Here is a 13846-nt window from a genome sequence, read left to right as displayed (position 1 = left end):
GTAGCAGCAGTACCTTAGAAACGAGCCCACAAGTCTATACAAAGAAATTAAAAGGGCTTGTTAACTGTTGGAAATGAGAACTTCAACTATTCCTTCACTTAATCTGTTATTATTTTTAAACTAGCAGAACTGAAACTCGCTCATGATCATACTGCAGAAATGCAAGCAACCACCATCAGGCCCAATAAATACACGTCTTGCACCAGCACCTTGCTACAAGAGGGCAAACTGCTGGAATACATCATTCTGTTACTCAAAGGGAAGAGGGCTTTTGTACCTTGAGTTTGGATAAGTACAGGCAGACTTCATTGGAAATTAAACAGACAGGTAAGGACAATTCAACCTGAATGTCTGAAAGGAAGATTTAACTTGCAGCGCTGCAACTGTCTGCACATTTATGTATGCCATTCATTTCCTTTCTTCTTTTATTCACAAATACTGCAGTTCAATAAGGCTGCCATAAAATCTTCACTGGTCTTCGGTTAACATACTCAACACAAGACACAATGCATAAATCACCAAAACTTTTTTTTTCCATTTTGCCATTCAGAGGAAAATTGAAAAAGATATCCGAAATGATCATCTAACTGAATGAGAGTATTTCCCTGAGCTACTTAATTATGGGGGTTTGAGAAGGCAAGTATATTCCAAAAGACTAATAAAAGGTTTTGAAGGATATTAAGCACGTGGCTTTTACTGCTAATAGCAGAAGCAGCTACATTAGTTCATTTCACATTCAGAGCCATCAAGTCTCAGACTCCTGAAGCAGACAACATCTGCAGCATAAACTATCCAGGCTCAGCCTAGATTATTACCAAAAGTTTTCTTTTTCTTCTGATAGCTATAACGTCTCAAGAGGATTTGGGAAGTGTACAGAAATGTTAATGATGATCTTGAGGACGTTATCTGTTTAGATTTTACAGTTTCACTACCTACTGAGTTAAAACCAGTTTTCCAAAAGCAAACATTCACAGCACAAAAATACTTAAAACTTGTTTGTAGTTTTTAGAGCTTTAAAAAGCCTTTGGAAAAACTGAACTGACGGCTCATTTTGAAAATGGAAAGCAATTTGAGAAAACAAACAAAAAAAGGTTTAGAACTAGGGCCTGTTAGCTGGCTTTCATTGCAAGTAAACAAAAATAAAAAGTCCCCGCTAGCAAGTATCCAGAACAAAAGGAGTTAATATTTAATTAAAACCAGCTCTATCCACTGTAACAATGACCTGGAGCCAAACAAGGCAGAAGATGTATGAGTCATTCTTTCTGCCAGTGAATGAGACAGCTGATCTCCGAAGCAATTCCTCAAGACAAGCAGTCAGAACTGGAGTTCTGCCTCCATTCACAAAAACACAGTCCAGCATGAACCATGTGGCCCCAACCACAAGCTTTTCATGTCACACCCTTCCAGAAAGCTACAGCAAAGTAAACTTGAACTTTAGGCATAAACACACTGATTTCACTGCTTTGTCTCAAGATGCAGCACAGACCTGCCGAGGAACGTTATTTAATAAATGACAAGTTAAGCGAACTATAAAGGGCTTAAATTTAACTCTTCCTTCTCCCAATCACAAACAGCTTCCAAAAGCTCAGCTGCACGCCAGGGAAAGGTGTTCCTGTTAAAAAACGGAAACTTTCCAGAAAAACAAGAAGCTGCAAACCGCCTCGCTTCACTTAAAAACTTTATTTTGGGCAGCAGAACACTTCCTGCGGTACTGTGTTCTCTGACCTCACACTTCACTTTTAGAGCTAAGAGCAATTTGTTTTAAAATATCAATCATTTATTCAAAGCGGCAAAAGAAATTGGCAGGAAATTATATAAGAACAGCAGTATTTTGGCTTCAGCTAAAATAAGACTTCAGGCCTCAACAGTAATGACTCTATTGAGTTTTCTTTGATTCATTGTCACTTCTGAGTATCTGAAAGATTGTGTAAATTGGAAGTATCCCTGAAAGAGCAGGGGCTGGGGGGGGGGGCAGCGGTGAGGGTGTGTGTGAGGGTGGTGGTTGTTGGTTGTTTTTTTCCTACGGGAACAACTGTTTCTAACAAAGGAGAATTCAGAAGGCAGAACAGTGACAAATTTCAAGATGGTAAAAAATATTATTTCCCATAAGCACTGGATTTGCTGTCAAAACAATCCAAACCCCTTTTTACATAACGTGAGATGCTCTGACTAATAAACTCAAATGCAGTTCAAAACTAGCTCCAGATTACAAAATTCTTCCTTATGTGAATAATCCCTAGGAATATGAAGATGGGTTTGCAGAATCTGCTCTTCATTTGCTGCTACATTAAAAATGAGAAAAAAGTTAGCTTAAAAGGAATATTCGCATTTAACATTTTGCTGCATCTTTCATGGATCGCAAAACTCACTATACCTTTGGAAATTATTGTTTTGAATAAAAGGCATTTACTACTCCAGCAAAAAGGAACGTTAAAAAGTTTGTTACTACAGAGACTTTCAGACTTGTGCATTTCTGGTGGTTTTATTTCTTTTGGGTTTCTTTTTAAAAGAACGCACACACACACACACACCTTTTTACCTAATTAACTTTTCTCCTTTTTTTGTGCACATATATTAGAGTTACAAGTATTTGAAAGCCAAATGTGTTAGGTCACTATAATAATGATACTAAAAAATGGATTTTTTTTTTTTGTATTACAGATTCCAAAATGAAAATCTTTTCACTGCTTTTGAGTGTCTGCCCCCATCAGATAGCTCTCAGCCACGGAGGTGTAAATTACCATCTCTTCATTATTTTTGCTCCTATAAAAACGTGGATAGTTCTCGCATAAGGCTACATAGCATTTACCTTACACTGGATAGATTTTATAACTTTTTGGCAGAAGAAAGCTAGTCAGCCAGAGTAAGATGCTACACATCTTCACTGATTTAAACGAAGCCACTCTAACTAGGCTAATATTTGAAGATCTAGTACTTTTATTTAAAAAAAAAAACTTTAAGAACTATAAACTACTTATTTTCATACCTCTTCAATTAATGAAAAAACTAGAAGTCAACACCAGCTTAGACATCATAACACTGCTGTATCCTTCACAGTAGGAGAACAGGACAGAAAGTTATTTCCTAAAGTTCACTCCAAATTCGGGTATTACTTCGGAGGAGTAACTTTGTGATAACAAGAACTGCCATTTAAATACCGGTAGCTTGTAGTAGCCCATCCATTGTTTAGCTAAACTGCACTAGAGGCATGAACCTGTTACCTGTAGCTATTATTTCAAACCACTTATTGTTCACGTAATCTTTTTGTGTTTTTTCAAGTCACCCAAAAACATTTTTATTTTTCAGTTTATTAACATCTGAGAAGCGTACTATCTATTGCTTTAAGAAGCAGATCCAGTGCACAAATTCATTATTTGTCTTTGCCTGGGATGCCTTTTACATACCTTTAACAAGCTGCAGGAGAAACTAGCCGCTGAAAGGGTAAGTTTAAATAAAAAACTGATTTGTTGTAAATCCATTATACCCCAAAACCAAATGCTTTCACCATGGAAAGGAGACATTCACTCACTAAGAATTTTTTCTATCTGTCCATTTTATTTCAGAACAAGAAGTAACAGCTACCATGATAAGCTAGCATTAGATTAATATTTGAACTATTTTTATCAAGTCACTGAACAATTGCAATCTGCCAAAACCTATCTGATTCCAAATATATGGAATCAATAGTCATTTTATAATATTATCATGACAAAATGTTGCCATCAAGTTATTTAAATATAAAACAAAAGATAGTATCCGAATAATATTTGCCTTCATTAGCAATAGGTAATTTTAACTATTTCCTTTCAAGTTTGAAGGTTGAAACAATTATTAAAGGCTCCCCCCACTTTCAAGTTTCTGGCATCAGGAAACTGTTACAATCTATATTCTGTCCAGCGTAACAACTGCCAGAGGGAATCTTATTCAAAGTAAGTTTTATATCAAAATCATTTAGATGTTCTTACATATTTCATGTTAAACAGAGTAAGAAGAAAAACTAATTTCCATAAAAATCTAGTATGCAGCTAGTGGAACACATCTGTAAGTTTTCTGTAAGTCGTATTCAGCTTGTTAATTATGGAGCAATAAAATATTAAAGAGGTTACTGAACTGTTTACATTTTGGATTAATTCTTTAATACATGTGAACCTCCTACCATTTTTGGTGGGAAAAGAACACATTTATTTTCTGTTTACTTGTTTACCACCAACTTCTCACAGGTGACACTAACTGTAAAAATCTCCAGGCTAAAATACGTGATGTAGTAAGGATAGCTTCAGGAAAAGCAAACAAAAAGAAACCCACAAGCATTTTTTTGTGTGTCATAAAATGCAACTCACTTTCTTCTCCTAACTAATAAGTAGATTTTTGACCTGGTTACTCCCCAGTGGGGATCTGAACTCGTGGGAGAAACCTGGTCAGCTGCCACTGCTTTTCTTAAAAAGGGTCAAGATGTTTTAAAATTTCATGGTCATTTCCCTGGCTCCAGAGCATTATGAAAAGAAATATGTAAACATTACTGACGCTGCCAAATTGGCAGACTTCTAGCCCATGAAGGTCCAGAAGAACATAAATGGACACATCTAGCAATGAGTAAACAAGTCTGATTTCAAAATCTGTTTCCTGGCTAATCTCATCCCTGTAGACATTTGAGCAGAGCTATAATATCCTCAAATACTAATATATTACAAAGACTACCAAAAGTGGGTTTAGTTGTTTGTTGTTGGTTTTGTTGTTTTTTTTAATAAAAATATGGGATAAAGTTAATAGCTTAATATTTTGGTTTCTCATATTGACTTTTTATTTCAACTTTAGTTTAGCCTTTAGAAAAGCTGTACAAAGTTTGTGTTTTATGGAACACCTAAAACGATGGCATGGCCTGAAACACATAGATTTCTTAAAGTATTTCTAGAACACTGAAACACCTGTAAATATTTAGTTGTAATATGCTGTGGGAAAATATAATTATAACATTATTTAGCTTTACTATCCTCTGCTAGATGAAAAGGCAACTTCTGTTTTTTTCATTTTTAAATACTTACCAGATGATGCTATCTGCTTTTACAAAGGCTCCTCAACCTAGCTGACACTGGACTAGACACCTTTCTCTCTCAAAACCTATCCAAATTTAGTCAGTGAAATAGACTCCACTACAGAGAAAAAAAGGCTGTCAAACAATTCATTCTAAAATAAGCAGTGCTTCCAGAATAAAAATTGCCATTACAGTAATCTATGTACCTACAGAAATTATTAAATCAGTTTTAAATTATTTTTCAAACTTTCATTACTATCTGCACATGCATTATGAATCTACCTCTATTTTTCTGACTTATGATCAAAGAAATTTAATCATTTTCAGAAATAAAAACACCCATGCCAGTGAAAAATCAAACTAAAATTTCTCCTCTCCGCCAAGAAATAGTAGCATTTTAACATATTTCTGGCTTGTCAGAATGAATGAGATAACACAAAATAAGGAGTTCCTTAGGCAAATTACCACAGGAAGACAATTACAATTGTATCTGATCATTATACTACAAAAATGATCTCAGTACAGAACATCCTGTTTTCAGTGACTAGGAAAGAATCATATTAATTCATAAAAATATATCCTCTGTTCCATTAATTTAAAGAGAACTTTTTGATTATATATAGAATAACTACATGCTAAAAATAATGCTAGGAGAATAAAAACATCAGCAAAATAAACAATACCCAACAACTTACTTAAAGGTTAAGAACTTGCCTAACTACATATAAAGCTGTTCAAACAGAATCACTATGTAGGCAAGTAATCATCAGCATATTTCTCTTTCTATGAAAACCAACAGCAAGCATTTCACTCCAACATCCCTCCTTCCCAAAAAAACAGAATACCTAGTATATGAACAGCTGTTCACAGTCCAGTATATGATAAAAATTAAACATATGTGAATACTCAGATTCATTTATATCAGGATAAATTTGGAGAGATTATGTTAACTTGCATCAAAATCATGTTTATTTCAGATGCAGTTTACATAAAAATTTGAACCAGAAACACTAAGAACAGACAATACATAAAATTCTTTATGCTTAAAATAAACACTATTATAAATATCAAAGGAAAAAATATCAGAAAACATAGCTGAAGAAAACAAATACACTTCAACAAGCAGAAAGCTACCTTGCATTTTGTTAAAAGTTCTCTTAATGCAGCAGCTCATTTTTTGCTATTGTTAAATGATTCTCTCAACAGCTACTCTAAATTCAGATTTCTACATTATTGTTCTTAAACCTTCTCTCTTCAGTACAATGTCCTCTGCAAGATTATTTGAAATAGTTAAAAGCACAAGCCGGTGTAGAACAGACTGATGTCAGTTTTCCAATCACCCCTTACACAGTCTCACAACTACAAATACAAAGACAAAAATAACATGCAAAATATTTAAAGGTTTCTGGAGGGAAAAAATTAAATAGAAGAAAAATAAAAAAAGAAATAGTACTTTTTAAGTATTCCATACACACCTAATGTTCTGTGCTGTGAACAAGGTGGAAAGAAGACACTTGCACTTAAATCTTGAAGCATCCCGTCCCGATGAACCCAGAGAAACTAATTTCTGCCATCAGAAAAGTACTCCACCAGAACACCAAATAATTATATGTGCTGCTCTAAAGGAAACAGCAAGCCCAGTTCTGGCTGTATGTAGTCTCTCGAGGTACAATAATATAAACCTGATCAATTGCAATTAAAATCTGAACCGAGGCTTAGAACTTGAAGTCTTGGTGCATTAGTTCTTGCCAAAAGCAGATGTGATTGTGAGCTGGAAGCAATTTCTCCTGGTAATTTGTGATGACACTGGGTAGAGCAGCCCCAGAGTCCCCAAAGACAAACTCATCAGAGGCTCTAATGTATGCATGACACATGAGGTGGCTCTTTTAGAGCTCAATTAATTGGGCTGAACATTAAGACAGCAAGTTCAGGACTTTTTTTTTTGTTTTGTTTCTCCCCCTCCAGAGTTTTTTTCCTCTTTTTACAAGCAGTTTTTTCCCTTACCTTCTGCAAGCCATGTCTCCTGTAATTGACTCAGATCTTGAAAGAGTTCTGCAAAAAGATGAAGACATGGATAAAAGGCTCATACCTTTAATCCCTTGTAAGATTAAAATATGTTTGAAAACACATTTTTTCCTGAAGAACAATGTATATGAATTCTATTTTGGCAGTCAAACATATAGACCACGCAGGTATTTTCGGGTTGCAGTTCCTGATTTTTCTACACCTACTAATCAAGAAGTACATACTGAATTGTTTTATCAACCCTTAAAATAATAACCAGAATCTCAACCAAACTTTGTAGTATAAAAGGCTTATTCAGTAATACATAGAAAGTTAAAAATTATAACCTTTCTTAGAAGGTGAATTATTTTTCCTTATACAATTTGGGCCTCCTCCTGCAGTGTCTGCCCCAGAAAAAGCTCTCTCAGACTTCAACAGGAGTCCCGCCGGAGCAATGACTGAGTATTTTTATTCACAGTGTCATAACTATCATATAAAAATTCTGAACCAAACACCTGAGCTGCTGCAACAGCAAATAGAAATGGGAAATCTTCTGTACTTCCCTTTATGTTTTACTTTGTATGACAAGAGAATCACCACTGTTTCCTCTATGTTGTACTCACTGTACTTAAAGTGAAACCACCTTCTCCATGGACAGAGTTTTGCAGCAGCTTGTATTTTTTTGCAATTCACTGAAATCAATTGCTCATAATGGGTGTAAACCAGAGCAGCATTCAGCTTACTTGCAAAGCTCAGAAACTCAGTTAAGAAAATTCTGTTTACTAGGTAGGATATTTCAAAAGATAAATGGTTTATTTTTAATTTACTGTATTTTGAGAGAGACTTCCTCCTTTATGAATGCTGTCAGATAACTATTTACATACACTTAAATGACAGAGGCTATTCATTTATTCTGTGGACTGATACCTCATGTTCACATTGGTAAGTCATTTAACTTAAAATCAGCAAGTTGTTTTCTTTTCAATCTACCCTAAAATAAACTTTTCCAAACAAGTAAGTAGAGATTTTGAAAAGTGTATCCATGTGTCCTCATCCTAGGAAGGTGTATATAGGGGTAAACTGTAGGTCCCTATATACCTTCCTGTACGTCTTTGTACTCGCAGGGTGTAGGCATAGCATCTATACCGGCCATGTAACCTAAAGATGTGTTAACAGCTATTGTTCAACTACAGTTCTCAAGCTACAACCATGTGAGTGTCTACTGATGGGACCAAGTTACAGATCTTTGGCCACCTAAAACTTTGCCCACTCTAGACTCCCTTAAACGAATTTCCCAGGATTTTTAACCCTACCAGTGTTACACAGCAATAGAAACGGGCTGCCAGACACCAGGAGCCTGACTAACAGCACTACAGTAAAGCTAGAGTGAAAACCAACAACGTCCACACCAGCATTCTCGCTCCTGCTAACACTGGTGAAGGCACACCAGTGAAAAGGATGTTAAAAGATGGGAGGAATGAGGAAAGCCCTGAATCTCAAGAGGCCTTAAGGTGAAAAAGCCAGGTGCTATAACTAGTGTCAGATGCTGCAAAGGCTTGGCTTCAGTGCATGACATCCATGTGGCACGTGCAGCAGTACCTAAAATGCAACAGGGTAAGTCAAGGAAAGAATATTAACTTTATCATTTATTATGTTTGCCAGTTTGCAATCACAGTAGTAAATGCAATTTTCTTGCCTGGTTTATTCAGATTGATTTAGATATATTTACCTCCAAAATAAAGCGGTCTAAGAAAGAAAAGGAGGGGGGGGGGGGGGCCGACACGGACACGGGACACAGACACACCGACGGGGGACAGCCACTGGACAAGCCCTCACCTTCTGAATCATGAGCCAGGTCTCTGTTAATGAATTTTCTTTTCCTGACATTTGTCGGTCTCTCATTACAGTTTCTCCCACGCGGATTCTATAAACAGGAAAGATCAGTTACTTCAGAAATCTTAGGTGGTTTGATTTTTTGTTTGATTGTTGGTTTGTTGGCCTTTTTTTTTCATTTAACCAAGAATCCTTTACATTTTCAAGCAGGGAAATGATTGTCTTGCAGCCTCCAATTTCTAGCAAAAGATACTGCTGAGCACCTAACACCCTCCAAAAAATTCCTGTGTCTAAATGAAACACATTTCTATCTATCTATGTAGACATCTATTTGTACAGATACATACATAATGTGTTCAAGCAGCAGCAACACAATACCAACCATGTATTTTTAGCAGCTAAAGTACACAAACCTACACAACAGCACATAAATCCCCTCTGCATAAGCTATGCGGGAGAACTCAGATACGAGATTATAACAGACTGCTCTGTTTCCCTGTGTTACTTATAACATTGTTTGCAAAGTCCTGAAAGAAAAAAAAAGAAAGGGGGGGGGGGGGGCGCGAAAAGGAGGGGGGGCAAATGTTAACATTTGCCTCAACTTCATTCTTCTGAGAGTGGAGGCAAACGCTGCCAGAAACTTTGAATGCAGCTGCTGCTGCTCTTGCCTCTCTCATCCGCTAATCATTTGCATGATTTTTTAATCATCCCCAAAACTGTCTTTAAAAGAACATGACGCTTTATTGAAATAACTAAGAAGACAGGCTCATCTCACAGGCAAAGCTCCCAGCTGAAGAGTCGCCCCTACAGTGGTAACAAAGCAGATAATCTGTCTGCAAAACTCCCCCACAGAAATAAGTCGGAGTCAAGTTTATAAACACCAACTTTGAACTGATCACTCACATTGGTGACCATGTAAGGCACTTGCTGGTCATAAAATCCATCCATTCTGCAGCTCTTCCAGAAGTCTTAGCTCAGTGTTTTATTTACTGGGCATTTGATCTGGAGATTTCCTCGGGATCTGGACTTCAATCAGCCTAGAGGGGAATACAAGATGGCTTTTAGATTGAAAAAAAAAACCCACCAAAACCAAAAAAAACCCACCAAAAAACCCAAAAACACCCCCCCACCCCAAAAAAAACCGATGAATGAACTGCTTGAATGTGCATAGCTAATTAACCTCCGAGTCCCATTCATAAAAACAACCCTTCCTTCTCTGCCTTCACCTGGGTTACACGCTTCTGCCAGGAAAACACGGCGCAAAGGCACTTCGAGCAGCCGCCGAGCCGGGGAGAGGCAGGGTTTATTTACACTCCCCGCCGTACCCCCGGGCGATCCGCGCAAGCGGCAGCCCCACTCTCGCTAACGTGTGCTCAACTCGTAATGGCGATCGGCGGGGCTGGCCGCGCACCTCCCGGCGGCGGCGCCCGCCACCCGCGGCCGCGCACACGCACGCACACACACGCGCGCGCGCCCCCCCGCACGCCCCGCACACGCACCCCGCCACCTTCTCCCCCAGGGTCGCTCTGGCAGCCCACCACCGCGCAATCCTGCAGGGCGGCGGACAAAGTTGCGGGGAAGACCCACCTGAAGGCCACGCGCGGCGATCGGCTGCAAAAAATTCCCTCCAAATTTAATAAAAACATTAATTATTCCCCAGCACTTCCCCCTTGGAAGCGGCGAGCGCCACTGACAGAGCTCAATCCCGTGGTTTTTCCTCTCCTCCTCCTCCAGGGGCCCCCGAGCCGCGCCGGCGGATCCCCGTCGCCCATTGGCTCCCCGCGCCCCCCGCCGGATCGCCGGATCGCCGCGCGCCCGCCCGCCCCGGCCTCGGCCCCGGCCCCGGCCCCGCCGCCCCCCGCCCGGCCCCGCCGCCAACGCGGGGGGCGAGCCCCCGGCCTCCCCTGGGCTCCCCCGCCGGGGGCCGGGGGCGGGGGGAAATCGCGACTCGGTGCCGCCACGCGCATCCCGGCATCCTGCCGCAGGCACACCGGGTTCCCTGCGCCCCCCGGCTGGCACGGCGACCCCCTCCCCGCACAGAACTGGTTTCAAAAAATAATAATAAAAAAAGTTTAGCCTCCCTGACTCCGAAAAGAAAAAAACCCCACAATAAACAAACAAAAAAACAAACACCCACCCCAACAACAACAACAAACAACCCCACCCCCGCGCCCGTTCCGGCGGCGGAGCCGGCCCCGCACAGCGCCGCGGGAGCCCGGCCCGGGAGAGGGGAGCGCGGCGGCGGCCGCTTGGCGCTGCCCGGTCAGGAGCTGGTGGCATCCCGGAGCTCTGGGGATTTGGGGTTGGTTTCTTCCGTTTGTTTGTTTGGGGTTGGATTTTGTTGTTGTTGTTGTTGTTTTCTTTTGTGTGTTTTTTGTTGTTTTTTTTTCTTAGCTGAATCATAGAAAGCAATTGTTATTTCTACTAGGATGACATAATTTCTAGGTTTTGTGGACAGAATTTGGCAGCATCCAGGCACCGGATCTAGGGTGTTGGGTTTTTGTTGGTTTTGGTTTGTTGTTTTGTTGGGTTTTTTTGCTGCAGTGGTGCCAGGACCTATCAATCTCAGGATTTCTGAGGACTTCTCAAAGAAAGTGAGCTTTCTTTTCTCTGTACAGAGTGGCTGTTGGAGGGCTGTGTCCAAAAATTCTTCCCTCTCTGAACTGCCGAAATGCACCAAAGCAGATTGTGTGGTTTCATAACAGCTATATTTGTCCTCTCTTTGAGCACTGAATTCCAGGTATCACAGGAATCAGGTGGTATATTTAGGTATTCACGATGCTGGCTTGCTGCGAGCCATGAAGTTTCAGATCTTTATGCTATGATGTAGTCCTGCAATTAACAGGCAGAGCCCCAAGCTAGCGAGTCCAGCTTTGCCCTCAGCCCCTTCTGAGGGCTTGTTTTATAGCTGAGGGTGTAAAGGCAACTAAAGAAACTTGCTTTTGCATAAATAGCCTGCAGTGATATTAACAATATTCAGGTTAAATCTTCTGTACTACTCTGTTCTGAAAATTGCAATTTTTTCTCTGCGGTCTATTCTGGAGCATATTACTTTCTGATGTGATTCCCCCCCGCTTCTGATCTCACTATTCGTACTCACTTGCCACTTGTCCTGTCCAGCCAAGGAAGAGCAAAGCACCACATTCCCACAGCTTCTGTCCTTCCCATACTGCCTTGTTCAGCAAAAGCATCCACCACCAGCAGTATGTTTTCTGTTTTCTTGCTGCTTCTGTTTCCGCAGAAGCACACCTGGAATTACATGAAAGTAATGACATTCTAAATGTTGTATAAACCTATAATCATTTTATTGTGTTCTTGGCCAAGTCTTGGAGTTGCTGCTCCTGTAAGCCACTTGTGTGATATTACAGGGGAATAAAACTCTACCAAATGCTCCAGGTATAAATGAAATTACCTGGGTAATGAGACCATCATTTTTTTATTTATACTCATAGCCAGACTAGAGTAGCTGCTGCGCTTGTAGGAAGGCTGTGGCTATGAATCTATCCTATCCCTGGGGAGCAATGTGGCCACTTTAACCCCTGGACCAGGAGGGCTGATGAAGCTATCATCTCTAATTGTCCACCCCACCCTGCAGAGGGGGTGTCTGAGCCAACCATCAACCAACCCCCAAAGCGCTGGGCTTTTACCGTGTATTTTTCTAAACCAAAATCAGTGATGGATTGTCTTATCTTTAAACAGGGCACTAAAAATTGTAGGTGTGTCAGCCAGACAAGCTAATTAAACCACCCTCAACTGAAGTTTCCAAGGGACCTCAGACCCATCAGGTATTATGTACCACCTGTGAAATGCGCACCACTGGTTCCCATCTTGTGCTTCCCTACACCATAGCCTGCACCTCGGAGGCTACTGGCACGGTAGCAGGGGCACCTTCCAGCACACACACACGGCCACAGGCTTGGCACCCTAGATTACCGGGCCGGAGGAGGTCAGCACTCTGCAGCAGCTGAGCTCTTTGCACTCCCGGCTGGGCTGGAACTCCAAGAGAAGCCATGCATTAAAGATGTCCTGACAGGAGGCATGCTGTATCGCTTGCTGTTACTCCTCACACCACATGCCTCTTCCTTCCCTCCTCCACCTAGCTGGCCCTTTCAGACATGCTGGGGAGGAAAGAAAGAGTAAAGCTATTTTGAAGACCTCTTTATCCTCATGTCTGTTCATCCACTGTGCTGAGTGCTACTCAGGGAAATTTCATTAACTATTAAGAAGTAGATGCTTACAGGGAACAAAACAAACAAACAAACAAAACCCCAAAGCACCCCACAACCAACCGACATACCTACTGGCAATGCACTCCAGTATCTGTGTGCAGAAATGCAGAATTTTACTGTCACAGGTCACACCCATCTACTTGTAAATTGGTGTGGCCACCGTAATTATTTTGTAATTTTGCATGTTTGTCCAAAACTCTTGCAACTTTGTTTTGCTGGGGTTTTTTTGTAATAAAGTTTTTATGTTTTAACTACTATTTTCAGAAAATAGTACTCTTAAATACCTTTTTTTTAAAAAATAAGCCTTTTAGAAAAAAAAAAGTAATCTCAAAATCACTTTATTTTTTAGCTTAAAAGACTGAACAGTTTCTACCAAATTGAAAATATTCTAAAAAATATGCTAAAAAAAATCTAAAAAAAAAATTACTAGAAAAAATTGTTTTAAAAATCCAGCTTTTCTAATGGTACTGCTTTAGAAGCAAGATACTTGTTTTCTTTTAGAAACAGACATGTTCAATTACACTGTGAAGCTTCACTATATATTGAAAATTATATATTATTTCCATTTCATAATTGCAATATATACTTCACACACTAATATGAAAGAGGACAATGAAATATATATTTCTTGCTTGATTTGACACACTATGGAGCTACAAATTATTGCTGTAACATAAAAAATAGAAGTAAATCCAGACAGATAGAGCAAAGAGAAGATTTGATAAACACCAGTCTCTTCTGGAAAATG

The 13846-nt window shown here is 39.8% G+C and overlaps 1 protein-coding gene across 4 annotated transcripts in view; it reads right to left on the bottom strand.

Annotated features, from left to right (window-relative positions):
- ETV1 (ETS variant transcription factor 1) overlaps positions 1–10660 on the bottom strand; it is a 67143-nt gene extending 56483 nt beyond the window's left edge. The window contains exons 1-4 of one of the 4 annotated variants that reach the window (XM_055805934.1): positions 10457–10660; positions 9773–9906; positions 8873–8960; positions 7037–7084 (exon numbers count right to left, since the gene is read on the bottom strand). In XM_055805934.1, the coding sequence (XP_055661909.1) occupies positions 7037–7084; positions 8873–8960; positions 9773–9817 (181 nt within the window). In that variant the 5' untranslated portion in view covers positions 9818–9906; positions 10457–10660. Of the gene's footprint in view, positions 1–6507; positions 6982–7036; positions 7085–8872; positions 8961–9772; positions 9907–10095; positions 10290–10456 lie in introns of those variants that run through there. The other 3 variants (XM_055805932.1, XM_055805933.1, XM_055805935.1) reach the window with 3 other exon arrangements.
- Between the last annotated feature and the right edge of the window lie 3186 nt (positions 10661–13846).

Source organism: Falco peregrinus, chromosome 5, assembly GCF_023634155.1.
Source record: "Falco peregrinus isolate bFalPer1 chromosome 5, bFalPer1.pri, whole genome shotgun sequence".
In the NCBI taxonomy this organism is placed as follows: Eukaryota; Metazoa; Chordata; class Aves; order Falconiformes; family Falconidae; genus Falco; species Falco peregrinus.
The sequence above is the reverse complement of the archived record's forward strand: the minus strand, read 5'-3'. Positions and strand labels throughout refer to the sequence as shown.